Source organism: Microcaecilia unicolor, chromosome 13, assembly GCF_901765095.1.
Source record: "Microcaecilia unicolor chromosome 13, aMicUni1.1, whole genome shotgun sequence".
Classification (NCBI taxonomy): Eukaryota; Metazoa; Chordata; class Amphibia; order Gymnophiona; family Siphonopidae; genus Microcaecilia; species Microcaecilia unicolor.
Window position 1 is genome coordinate 74,264,194 of NC_044043.1, and position 12,251 is coordinate 74,276,444.

The window sequence follows — 12,251 nt, forward strand, 5'->3', positions numbered from 1 at the left end:
AAAGCAAAATGTTCCTTTTTGATCCCTGCACAGATCATCTGGATTTGCCTCAGATGATGCAGATATTGTCTTGTAAAGAATTCTGGGAAATCTGCAGCTGCTAGAATTTTCTATCTCCCTGCAGGGAAGGAAGAAGACTAAGATAATAATTGTCTTTTTTGAGAATGAGTAAGGATATAATTATAAATCTCAAAGGATATATTTAAAAAAAAACTTGACATAACAAGAAATCCCTTAAAGTGACAGGAAAATAAATCCCCATCGTCAACCTTGGCACATCTGGCTGCTTCTGTTTTTCTTTTCTAACGAAAGAAACAGTGTAATATCTCTCTAGTCAGCACCATCACCACTCCTGGATGGAACGTCAATGCAGATTAGAAAAAAGAAGTGATTTCTTATTTACTCATTCACTTGGTACATTTTGATTTACGTTTAGAACATCTTTATTGAAATTTACTGCATAGTAAACATAGAACAGGTTCTGGCTGCAATATGTAAGAAAACATACAAGGACAAATGAACACATATGCAATCAATGTGTCACAAACTACAACAAAGTACAATCCCTAAAGGCCCTCCCCTGCCTCTCCCTCATACCCTCCCCTTCCCAAAATTCCCCCCTCCCTCACCCTTTTCCTGTCCATGACCCAACATGCCTGATAAAACTATACATCTAAATCATTCAAAAGAGTAGAGCGAAGTTGTGGTGGAAGAGTGTCCAAGAAGGGCAAACACAATTTCAAAAATTGGCGCTTGGCTTTTAGGCCTCTCAAGTCAACTGAAAGTCTTTCCATTTGCAGGAGCTCATGCACATGGCATCTCCACTGTGCCAGGGTTGGAGGTTCCGGGTAAATCCATTGCTGGAGGATGCATTGCTTGGCCTGTAATAAAGCTTTATGCAAAAAGAGGCTCGAGATTCTTGTGCCTTTTTTGATCATAGTGACATTGTCCACTAACGCAGCTTGCAGGATCGGTAGACCCCCCAACCAAAAATGAGAAATCAAGGCACAATCCCAAATACAATATTTATAAGACACTTCCTTCATGCCACATTTCATGCAGGTCCCATCCGATGGAAATCCCCATTTGTTTTTTATTTGTACCCCACGCTTTCCCACTCATGGCAGGCTCAATGCGGCTTAGGTACTTATTTGTACCTGGGGCAATGGAGGGTTAAGTGACTTGCCCAGAGTCACATGAGGGTGAATATACATCCGCAGTAGAAATTTGTGATGGAGTTCCTGCAACTGCATACTCTCCACCAATAGGGCACAGACTGCAAGCTATTCAAGAAGGTACTGATATACTAGTAGCCGAAATCTGTGATTCAAAGGGAAACCACTTGATACAATGGATGAAGTCCCTGGGGTCACTTCAGAATTCCACAGAAATGCCCCACCAGGCCTTTCATGACCGCTGACAAGGGCCACGAATCATCAAACACCAATCCCACAAAGGCTGATCGGTAATCCCTCAGTTGAGAAGCAGAATCATGATGCACTTGAAGATAAGCATACCAATCTGCAGGTTGAAGATTATAGGTGGCACGAACAGTCTCATAAGGGAGCAACACTAGTTCATCCTCCTTCAGCAACTGATGTATCAATGTCAAACCCCTGGCTCTCCAACCTTGGAACTGAGGATCTTGTTGGCCGAAGGGGAAGGCCACATTGTTCACTATGGGTAAATATCTGGAACAACAAACTGGGAGATGAAAATGGCAGCGATAGTAATGCCAGGCCCACCGAAAAGGATTCACCACAGGGTGCTGTTTCATTCTCTGGGACAGATGGGATGCCCGAGCATAAAGAAAAGAGGGGACGGATACATCTGATACATTTTGATTTAAATACCCCTTTGGTTCCTTGTCTTTATCAGATGAGTCAACCATTCCTCTTGCAAGATATATTCGTAGTGATTTTTATATGCTGGGGCTGATGCAGCAAAGTGAGCTAGGCTTTAGTGCACTGGTTAGCTCAGTTTTAGCATACAATTTTGTGTGTGCCCCATGTAAAAATGGGGTTTGTGCATAAGATAACCATACACAAGGCCTCAAAAAGGCATGACTACATAGCACATTTAAATCAATGCAGACGCAGAGAAGTAACCAAAAGACTAAAAGGCTGAACATAACACTGGGATTTTAAGGTCAGGTCTGAGAAGGTGTAAAAGGTTAGGTTTATTTGATTTATTTATTTGTTTGTTTGTTTGTAACATTTGTATCCCACATTTTCCCACCCATTAGCAGGCTCAATGTGGCTTATAAAATACCGTAAAGGCGAACGCCAAGTCCGGTAGGGCAAACAAATATAGATTGAAATAGGGGTCAGGTAAGGTTAGGGTATAAGGTACAATAAGGGTCAACGATAATAAGGAATATTGGGATTTCATGCCAGTTTTTTCTCTTTATAGAGAGCATATAAGACTCACAACTTTTCTCTGGGTCTCATAAAGAGCATGGATTTAAAAAAGACTGAACTGAAGGGGAGGTATGCTGGAGCAAAGAGCAAAGTGCCAGTGTTCAGACTACACATGGCTCTAACACAAGCTTACTGAATCGACTCCTCAGCCTTAAGGAAAGAATGTCATTGTTGCCCTGGACAAGAGTTATACAGACTGCAGTGTTTTTCTTTGTTTTATTTTCCTGTTCGCAAAGTGATTATTTGTATTTTTTACAGTAACTGCTTCTGGGGGTGCTCACTAAATGCTATTCATTATCTATATTGGAATATAGTTGATACGTTCATTTAGGGGTGTGTATGAAAAAAAGTTGTTATCGTGTCATTATGTCATTTTAGTTTTGATTCATGCTGTGTGCATTGTTTCACTTTCTCATCTACATTGTTTGTAACTATGTTTATTTGGTTTATTTTCTGTGTATGCTATTATTTACAATGTGTATACCTTGCTTGATTTTGCATGTGATAAAACTTTTGAATATGTGCTGAAATTCTCTCTTGTCCCTTATAGGGGCCAGCACACAACTGTGACAGTATCAATGGCAGGCCCTAAATGGGCAGGCCCAAGGCCACAAGGAGCCGCTGTGAGATTTGAACTTGGACCTTGTGGTTCTCAACCCACTGCTCTAACCATTAGGCTACTTCTCCACCCAATGCTAAAACACCAAGGCTTATATTCTACTACTGGGCACCACCATTGAGGTGACCTGAGGATGTGTAGTGGAAGTCTATTCTATATTGGCACCAGGGTGGCCAGGTTCTTTCATAGCCCTGGCACCACCTAACATCTAGGCACCGGTAGTTATATTAGCCATAGAACTGCTGTAACTGTGGGCTCCTAAATGTGACAGGCACAAATGTAACTTACAGTATTTTGTTATGTATGTAAATGGGATCTCACCCATGCTCTGGCCCATCAGTATGTGCTATGTAAGTTATTTGATATTTATTTTATTTATTTGGATTTAGCTCACATTTTTTTTCAGTAGTAGATCAAGGTGAGTCACATTCAGGTGTAGATAATGAGGGTCTTTATCTGTTGTCATTTACTATGTTACTAGGTTTTTCCCTGTCCCCAGAAAGCCGATAATGAAAATTTGTATCTGATGCAATGAAGTGGCTTGCCCAAGATCACAAGGAGCAGTGGTAGGATTTGAACTGGGCTTTCCTGATTGTCAACCTGGTGCTCTAACCACTAGGGCCTTCCTCCATTCCCTTATAGAATAGAGCTTAGGCACCCTGCTAGCACTCTTGCGGATAAGTGCACATTATGGGGAAGATTCAAGAAAGAGCGCCAAAATTTAGGTGCCGGGATGATGCCTCGCAGAATTGCCATGAAGAGTACTAGCACAAGTCCACAGTTTTGTGTCTAACTTTAGGTGTGGACACTTATGCCATGTCAAAGGCGGTTGTAAGCGTTCACACCTGTTGGCAGTTAGACGCGTAACTTCTAGTATTTTCTAACCTGTGCGCCTAACTCCTAGGCACACCCCCAACCTGCCCAAGCACCTTCCACGTCCATGCTCCCCTAAGAAGCTGCGTGAAATGGAATCAGCACCAATTAACATCAATTTAAGCCACTAATTGGCTAACACCAATTCACAGCCAATTATTAGATTAAGCTGCATGCGCAACTGCCCTTATTCTCTAACTTGCATGTGCAAATTGTCATGCAAGGTATAAATTTAGCACAAAAGTATACAGAATCTAGGGGTATATGCATAAGTGCTAGTATTCTGTATATTTACACATGCAAGGGGTGCACTAATGCACGCACCTAAATTATAGAATTGCCCTTCAAATTACCAGCCAGTTCCCAATCTTCCTTTTGTGTCTAAGATTGTTGATAAGTTAGTGGCAGTTCAATTAACAGACACCTTGAAAATGTAAACGCTTTTCCTCTGCAACAGTCAGGATTTCACACCCATCACTCAACTAAGTGAACCCTTCTGGGGCTAACCAATTACAATAGACCAGTTCTTGGGACATACCAAGCTAGTCTGGTTTTTAAGCTATCCACAATGAATATGTATGAAATAAATCTGCATGCACTGCCTCTGTTGTATGCAATTCTCTCTCATGCATATTCATTCTGGGCATCCTGAAGACCTGACTGGCTGGGTATATTCCAAGGACTGGCTTGAGAAACCCTGCAGTAGAATGATCACGGATGGTGGCAGGGATGTTCTATTAATTTCCTTAGATCTCTCTGCAGTGTTTGACTTGGTCAGTCATACAAGGCTTCTGCAAAGGCTAGTTGATATCCATATTTATGATAGTCTTTCTTGGTTTGAGTCCTCTCCTAGTGTTTGTACTTTTATTGTCCATTGGTGCCATGGCAAACCCACTACAACACCACTTTCATTTTAGGTCTTGTCCTCAATGTTTTTCTACCCCCCCCCCCCCCCAACCACCACCACCACCACCACACACACATCATTCTTCCCTCCATATTCTTATTCTTGCCCTTGTAGTTAGAAAATTAAGCTATTACAACTCTTTCTGTAAAGGCAGTGCAATTTTTCTAGCAAAAAAGGTGCAGGTACTCAAATGCCAGGCCACCCTTCAGGGTTGGGGTGATCACTGAGGGACTCACCCCACAATAGCCAGGCCCCCTGCAACCAGTCACAGAACCTATGACAAGGCAGAATTGGTGTGTTGAGCATGAGCTCTTTCATGAAAACTTGGGACCATGGGTCAATTTTAGTAGACAATGAAAAAGGTGCCGGTACTCAGTACCCCCGAGTACCCCCTCAAAAAAAGCCCTGTGTAAAGGACTAAAGAATAAACCAACTTAGAAGACTTCAACTAGTCCAGAATATGACATTACAGTTACCATTTGGACCTAAGAAATTCAATCATCTATCCTCTTTTTATCATGCAGAACATTGGCTGGCTGTCACTCAAAGATAAATGGGACCATATAAATGCCTGCCCTATCTTTATATGGTAACCCATGGCCGCTTAAATGATAAATATCAACTTAAGCGGCTATATGTTAGCCAGATTAAAAATAACTGGATATTCAAAGTCGAAGCCCGCACAGGACTCGGCTTTGAATATCCGGGAATAATGCTGTCGGTGGTGAGCAAAACGCTTACCGCCGACAACTCAATATTGTTCCCTTATTGTTTAGTTCTACTAAGTATTTGAGGATAGGAGATTACAATACCAAAGGACAGCCATCTCCAGAATGTGAAACCAGCTGATTTATTGCAGCTGGAGAACCTGAAATTACAGTCTAATTTATTGTTCATAAAAATGTATCTATTTCAGCATACTAAAATATCCATGGTTTGTGTTTTCTGTTTGTTTTCTTAGAAACCAGTGTACAAAAGATTAGAATTTGTCAGTTAATTAACATCTGGAAACATGAGATGAAATTAAAATAAGCAAACAAGACTCAAACAACACAGGATACAAAACGTAGGATATGAAACAATACTTGCCTGGCTTCACTGCATTGTTGTTCACAGGAGAGTGTGCTTTCCTTGACTTGCCCACTTTTGCTCCTGATTCACACCTAAAACACAAGGTAGATATTACATGTTTATTTATTTATTTTCACACGCTTGATATACCATTATATAAAAGGTGAAAGGGGTGGGGGGAACTACAGGTATGAAGGAGTGACAGAGAAAATTCTAAGTAAAGCTGGAAAAGGAAATTGAAAAAAGTGAGTTTGGAGGGCAAGTTTGAATTTAAGGAGGGAGGACTGATTTCTGAGGAACAGAGGCAGGTCATTCCACAATATGCTAGTTAGGTAACAGAAGGCAGTGTCGTGGGTGGAGGATAGCCATATGCAAGAGAGAGGTGGAAGACTGAGAAGATTACTATCAGCTGAGCATAGGAAACTGAGGGGGTGTAGGGAATGAGGAGGTTGTTAAGGTAGGCAGGAGCAGAAGTGGGAGTCTTGACTTGTATACCAACATAAGGATCTTGAATTTAATGTGTGATGAAACAGGAAGCCAGTGTTCTGCATGGAGAAGTGGGTGATGTGATCAAAGCGATATGCATTAAGAAGAAGTTTAACAGCGGTTGATTGGATGAGCCGAAGACATTTTAGTGAGTGAAGGGGGAGGCCAGCTTAGCGGGAGCTACAATAATCCAGATGTAAGATGGCCAAAGCCAAGATGGCAGGGGGAAGGAGAGCGGGGGTGAGCAAAGAACAGATAGAATGGACACATTGAATGGAAAAGAAGGCTGAGTGATGAACAGCATTGATTTGTAGCTTAAAAGTAAGGGAAGATTTGAAAACCCTGGAGAACTGGATTAATTCCCACTGCAGCTCCTTCTGACTCTGGGCAATTCACTTAACCCTCTATTGCCCCAGGTACAAATAAGTACCTGTATATACTACGTAAACCACTTTGAATATAGTTGCAAAAACCACAGAAAGGCAGTATATCAAGTCCCATTCCCCTTATGCCCTGGAAAACTGGCAGGTTTGCTTGAACATGGTAAGCTACCAAAAGCTGACTCTGGAGAGGACCACAGCCTTGCATGCAAAAGATAGACCGATGGTTCCAAGGCCACCATCTTATACATAACCCTTAGCTTGGTTCTTTCTGCTCTCTTTCACTGGATCTAGAATATATCTATATAGCTATATATTTCTATCTATATCTAGGTTACATTCCCTTGTTAGATCATTAATAAAGCTGTGCTGGATTTTTATTTACACTTAATCAAAGCAGTGTGTTTGTAGTGACTGTCTATCATCTCATTGTATCAAATGCAAGGGTGAGGCTGGGTTTCTCTCATTTGACACGGCTATAAATTATCTACCTTGGAAAAAGACATATCAGAGAACTACAATTTTAAACAATGTTACTAAGGCTCGGTGAAGGATTAAAAGCATATATACGCTTAATACAGTCTAGCAAATTGCTTATCCGGTGGTCTGTGAATAATGGTATACATCTTGAAAGACATATTGATTTTTCACCCTTAAAACCCACAGAATAGCATTAAGGTTTGTAAAAGAAAAAAATGCCATAGTAAAGATTTCAAAAACTTAGATATTCTTCTACCAATGTAGAAAAAATGGTTACTTTTATGGAAGAGAAAGCAAGAGAAATAATGAAATCTCTTGGCAGTACGGGTTGAGGCTACTGCCTCTGAGATGTGTTTACATCAGTATATATTTTTAGAATGCAGACAAACATACGGTGGGCGTTCTTGAAAGCCTTTGAAGGTGTCACACAGTTGCAGCTGGCATGCTGCCTAAAGCCCGATTTTTTCCATGTATAGTTCTTTTTTTTCTTTTCTCTCCTTTGCTTTCTTGCTTTACTATGGTTACCCATATATTAGACCCTCCAGTGTGCTTTTCACATTTGGAATTCAACCATTTTTGAACATCCTGTGCTGTAGTAGCCAGTCCTGCAAATTGGAGTACATTTTACTGGAACAAAATAAAAAAAATGTAGTGCATGAGTTGCCTAGACCACACAAGTCCATTCTTGACCACACAAGTACTGTCAAGTTCTGCTTCCTTGTGTCAGCTAGTTGAGCTAAGTCATACAGGGGCCCAAGTCCAAAGTGGGCTTACTCGCTCTTTTGGGACCATCGCAGGCCCAACGTGGCCGCCGGCGGTAGTCCCGCCCCGAGCGTACGCCATTTCCGAGGGAAAAAGAAAACCCCCAGAAATGGCATGTGCGGCGATAACCTGGCGGAAATCAGACATTGCCATGTGCTGCCCGGTTACTGCCGGGTTAGCGCGGGAGCCTCAATGGTGGCGGTAATGGCTTCCCGTCACATGGCCATGCGGTAAGAGTTCTCTTATTGTATGGCCATGTGTACCTGTGGTCTTTTTACCCGCTGCGGTAAAAAGGGACCTGGCACACGGGAAATACAGCACTCGCCGGCAGCGCAGGGCCCTTTTTCCCGCAGCTTGGTAAAAGGGCTCCAAAGTGAATTGTGGTATCTTCTCTTTCATAATATAAGGGTTCTAGCATCCAGCCATGCTAGTTCTACAGACCCCATACATCTTTTGTATATCAGAATGGACCTATCAGGTCGCAAACAGCTCAAGAACTACAAGGTTCAAAGTTCATTTTATTTGATAGACCACTTAGGGAAAATCAATCAAAGCGGTGAACAATAACTAAAATAATATCAATATAGCAGGCAGAAATACAATATTCATATAGAAAAGGAATGAAAGAATAATACAAAATACACATTACATTTCTTCCTGTTGCTGTGTTTCATTCCCCAATGCTCAGTACAAATCTTGCAAAATTCCAGATCTTTCGGCACTACAAGATTTTGGACTGACTGGGGAACTACAATAAATATTGATCAAATACAAATTCAAAAGTATCACACCCTAAAAAGGTAATAGGTGTTGGAAGGACATCAAAAGTTTTTTTCTTTCAAGATAGCCAGTTTAGGGCGTACTTATCAATGTGGGCTACTGTTAAGATGTGTTATTTTATAACTAACGTGCTGTTTTAGCACAGGTCCCATTTTATGTAATGAGACCTATGGTATACTACTTGCAATGACAACACAATATGTACTAGAACATACTCTGGAATGTACTCCCAAAAACCCTGAGGACTACGTACGACCACCTCAACTTCCGGAAATTACCAAAGACTTACCTGTTCGGAAGAGCATATCCTACTGACCCAACTTAATTACCTAAACCCAACAACACAAAGAAATACAAACTTGTATTGAACTTTATATTCATTATATAACTTCCCTCTTTATGATCCCTTGATGTGTCTGTTTATATCTATTTCATTGCAAATTACTTCAATCTATATTTGTTTCTTCACCGTAGATGTCTATCGCCTCACGGCACTTTATTTAAGCCACATTGAGCCTGCAAATAGGTGGGAAAATGTGGAGTACAAATGTAATAAATAAATAATTGGTAGTGAAGAGTAAGGCAAAGTTGTAACATATAGATGAGTAAGAAAGTAGGAAGAATTAGAAAGTAAGGTGATTGATTTGAAGAAAGTTGCACGTGAGGTCAAAGAGATGGTTAAATATTATCTCAGCTAGGGTAGGAGTGGATAAACATGTCCCGCTGCAGTATGTGCAGCCCGAGTCAATCCTTGTGTGTGTGAGTGAGACTAGCAAGTTACTTCTTCCATTAAAGGCTAGGTTGAAGAGCCAAGCTTTCACCTGCTTCCTGAAGTACAGATAGCCTTGTGTTAAGCGGAGCCTTTCAGGCAATGCATTCCAGAGTGTGGGGGCTACTCCGGAGAAGGCTCGCTTGCGGGTATCACATCGTGTAACGTCTTTTGGAGAGGGTGTAGTTAGTGAAAGTCCTTGGGAGGATCTTAGTGTCCTTGGCGGTGTGTGGAGGATCATCCTATTCTTCAGATACTCGGGGCCATTTCCTTTCAGGGCCTTGAAGATCAGACATAGAGTTTTAAATTTAGCCCTGTATTGTACTGGTAGCCAATGAAGTTTTTGCAAAAATGGTGTGAATAACATAACTCACACATTAATGACAGAACCAGATATACCCATCCGTCATCTATGCCTCCTAAATTAGAAAGTAGCAACATTTCTAGTAGCTTTTTCAGACATCATGCCATGAGATTTGGATTAGACATGTTCTATCATAATCGTTACAGTATTTTCCGTACTTCTTTCTACCTTGATTTTATTGCCTTAGTTATGTACTTATTTCCTGAAATTCACATTACAGTCTGTTACGGTATTTATAGTTCTGAAATTCTTGCTTAAACTCCATTTAACAAATACCAGGCTGTATTAGGCAGAAGTCAAGAAAACACAAGTGTGATTAAAAGATATGATCAAGGAGTACATGGCACCATTTTGTCTCTTGGTTCAAGGATACTTTTCACATATACTTTAGAAATTATGGGATTAATATTCAAAGGGGGGTTAACCAAGCATTAGAGGCTCCTGCCTGGTTAATTCCCACTGAGATGGCTGGTTGCTGATATATAGTGGCATTTAACCAGGTAATCCTGATGAATATCACTGCTAACTGACCATTCCTTAACCAGCTATATTAGGGGAGGTCTGGGGGCAGAGCTTGGGCAAAGCCATTACTTAGCTGGTTAGTGGTGATATTCAATTCACTAACCAGCTAAGTAAGTGCCAGAGTTTTAACTGCGTCAGGGTCAGCAGGTCATAGCTTTATTATACAGCATCTAAACATGGCTGAACATGAGAGGCAGACCTGAACATGTTCAGTCATGTTTTGATAGCATATAATATTACAGCTTCAACCCACTGACCCTGATGCAGCTAGACAAAATGCTGGTCACTGTTGGTCAGGGTCTGTGTTTCTGCATGAGCTGGGAGAAAGAGACGATTGTGCAGATAAATGAGACTTTACATTTTTTGTTTCTAAGTAAATATATTGAAGATTCTATTTGTGTGGGAGGTTTTTTTCAGCCGATGATGAAGCAGTTCGGCTCTGCAGGCTATTAAGCCTGGAGCATCTTGAGGCTTTTTCCTTCCCACATTTATTTTTGATACTCTTGATTATATTTTTGAGAACTTAGTGTGTTTATAGACAATATCTGGTTCTCTTCCCGGTTAAAGTATTTAGTTGTTTCTATAAGTTAAGCACCAGCTCGTAGTATTTCAATCAATTGGCAATCACATGCAGACTTTTCAATGACCTTACCTACAAATGGAAAATTAGAAATAGGTCTACAATTAGACTAATCAGTGGTATCACCATAAGGGTTTTTCATAGTAGGGCAAATCAGCACTTGCCTCATAGCAGATGGGATAGTTTATAGTTTATTAATATTGATATTCTGCTGAAGTTCACATGAAATCACAGCGGTGTATAACTAAAAATTCAAAAATAAACAGAAAAAGAAAGAATTCCAATATAAAAAAGTAAAGCATGCAAATCTCTCTCATGAATATTCATTTTGGATGTCCTGAAGACCTGACTGGCTGGGATACCTTCAGGACCAGGTTTGGGAGCCACTGGGCTAAAGACACTCAGTCCTTGTTCAAAACAGCCAGCCTGATTTTGTTTTTGAAAGAAAAGACCCCTATTCCTTGTTGGAACCATGGTTGCTCAAGCGTAAGAAAAGTCAAGAATGTAATTTGCATATGCTAATAACTCTAACAAGACTGTTCTTTTCATCCTGTTCGCTTTGTGTATAAGAAAGAGAGAGAGAGAGAGAGAGAGAGAGAGAGAGAGAGAGAGAGAGAGAGAGAGAGAGAGAGAGAGAGAGAGCAAGGAAGCTCAGGATATCAATATAAAGCTTCCAAGAAGCAGTGATCAAATTCCAAGAGAAGAATGTTGATGCTTTGGTTACTTCACCCTAACTGTAACTGTATTCAGATTTATGGACTATTGCACTCATAGGAGCCAACTTTTCAAAATGATTGGGGGTGCTAAACCCAATGGAAGTTATCCCATCACTAAACACAGTCAAGGAGTTTGCTCAATATTGGGGGTGCTCAAACATCCACAGCACCCACAGAGCTGGCTCCTATGATTGCACTAGAGGAAACAGCATACCTTCCTTAGTTGCCACCATGTAGCTGTTGGCTCTGCTGATCCTCTACCCCAGAACAGGAAGTTGACATCAGAGGGAGCAGCCACATGCCTACTCCTTGTATCTCTGTACTGCCTGCACCCAGGGCAGACTGCCCTTCACCTCCCTGTCCTTGGTACGTTAACGCCTAGAGAAGAGTATCTGCTGGACTTTTCTGGTTAATGTCTGAATTAAGCCCTTGATACCTTCAATTTTGGTGAATGGTCCTGATGACAGGTACCTAAGGAGATACCCCTCATCCCAGAGGGGTTGCCCTAGAGCCTCATCGCAA

General features: G+C 41.1%; 1 protein-coding gene across 1 annotated transcript in view; it reads right to left on the reverse strand.

Annotated features, from left to right (window-relative positions):
• Positions 1-12,251, reverse strand: part of MORN1 (MORN repeat containing 1) — a 265,209-nt gene that overhangs the window by 24,653 nt on the left and 228,305 nt on the right. Inside the window, 1 exon segment of the mRNA XM_030185675.1 lies at positions 5,909-5,982. Within this exon segment, the coding sequence (XP_030041535.1) occupies positions 5,909-5,982 (74 nt within the window).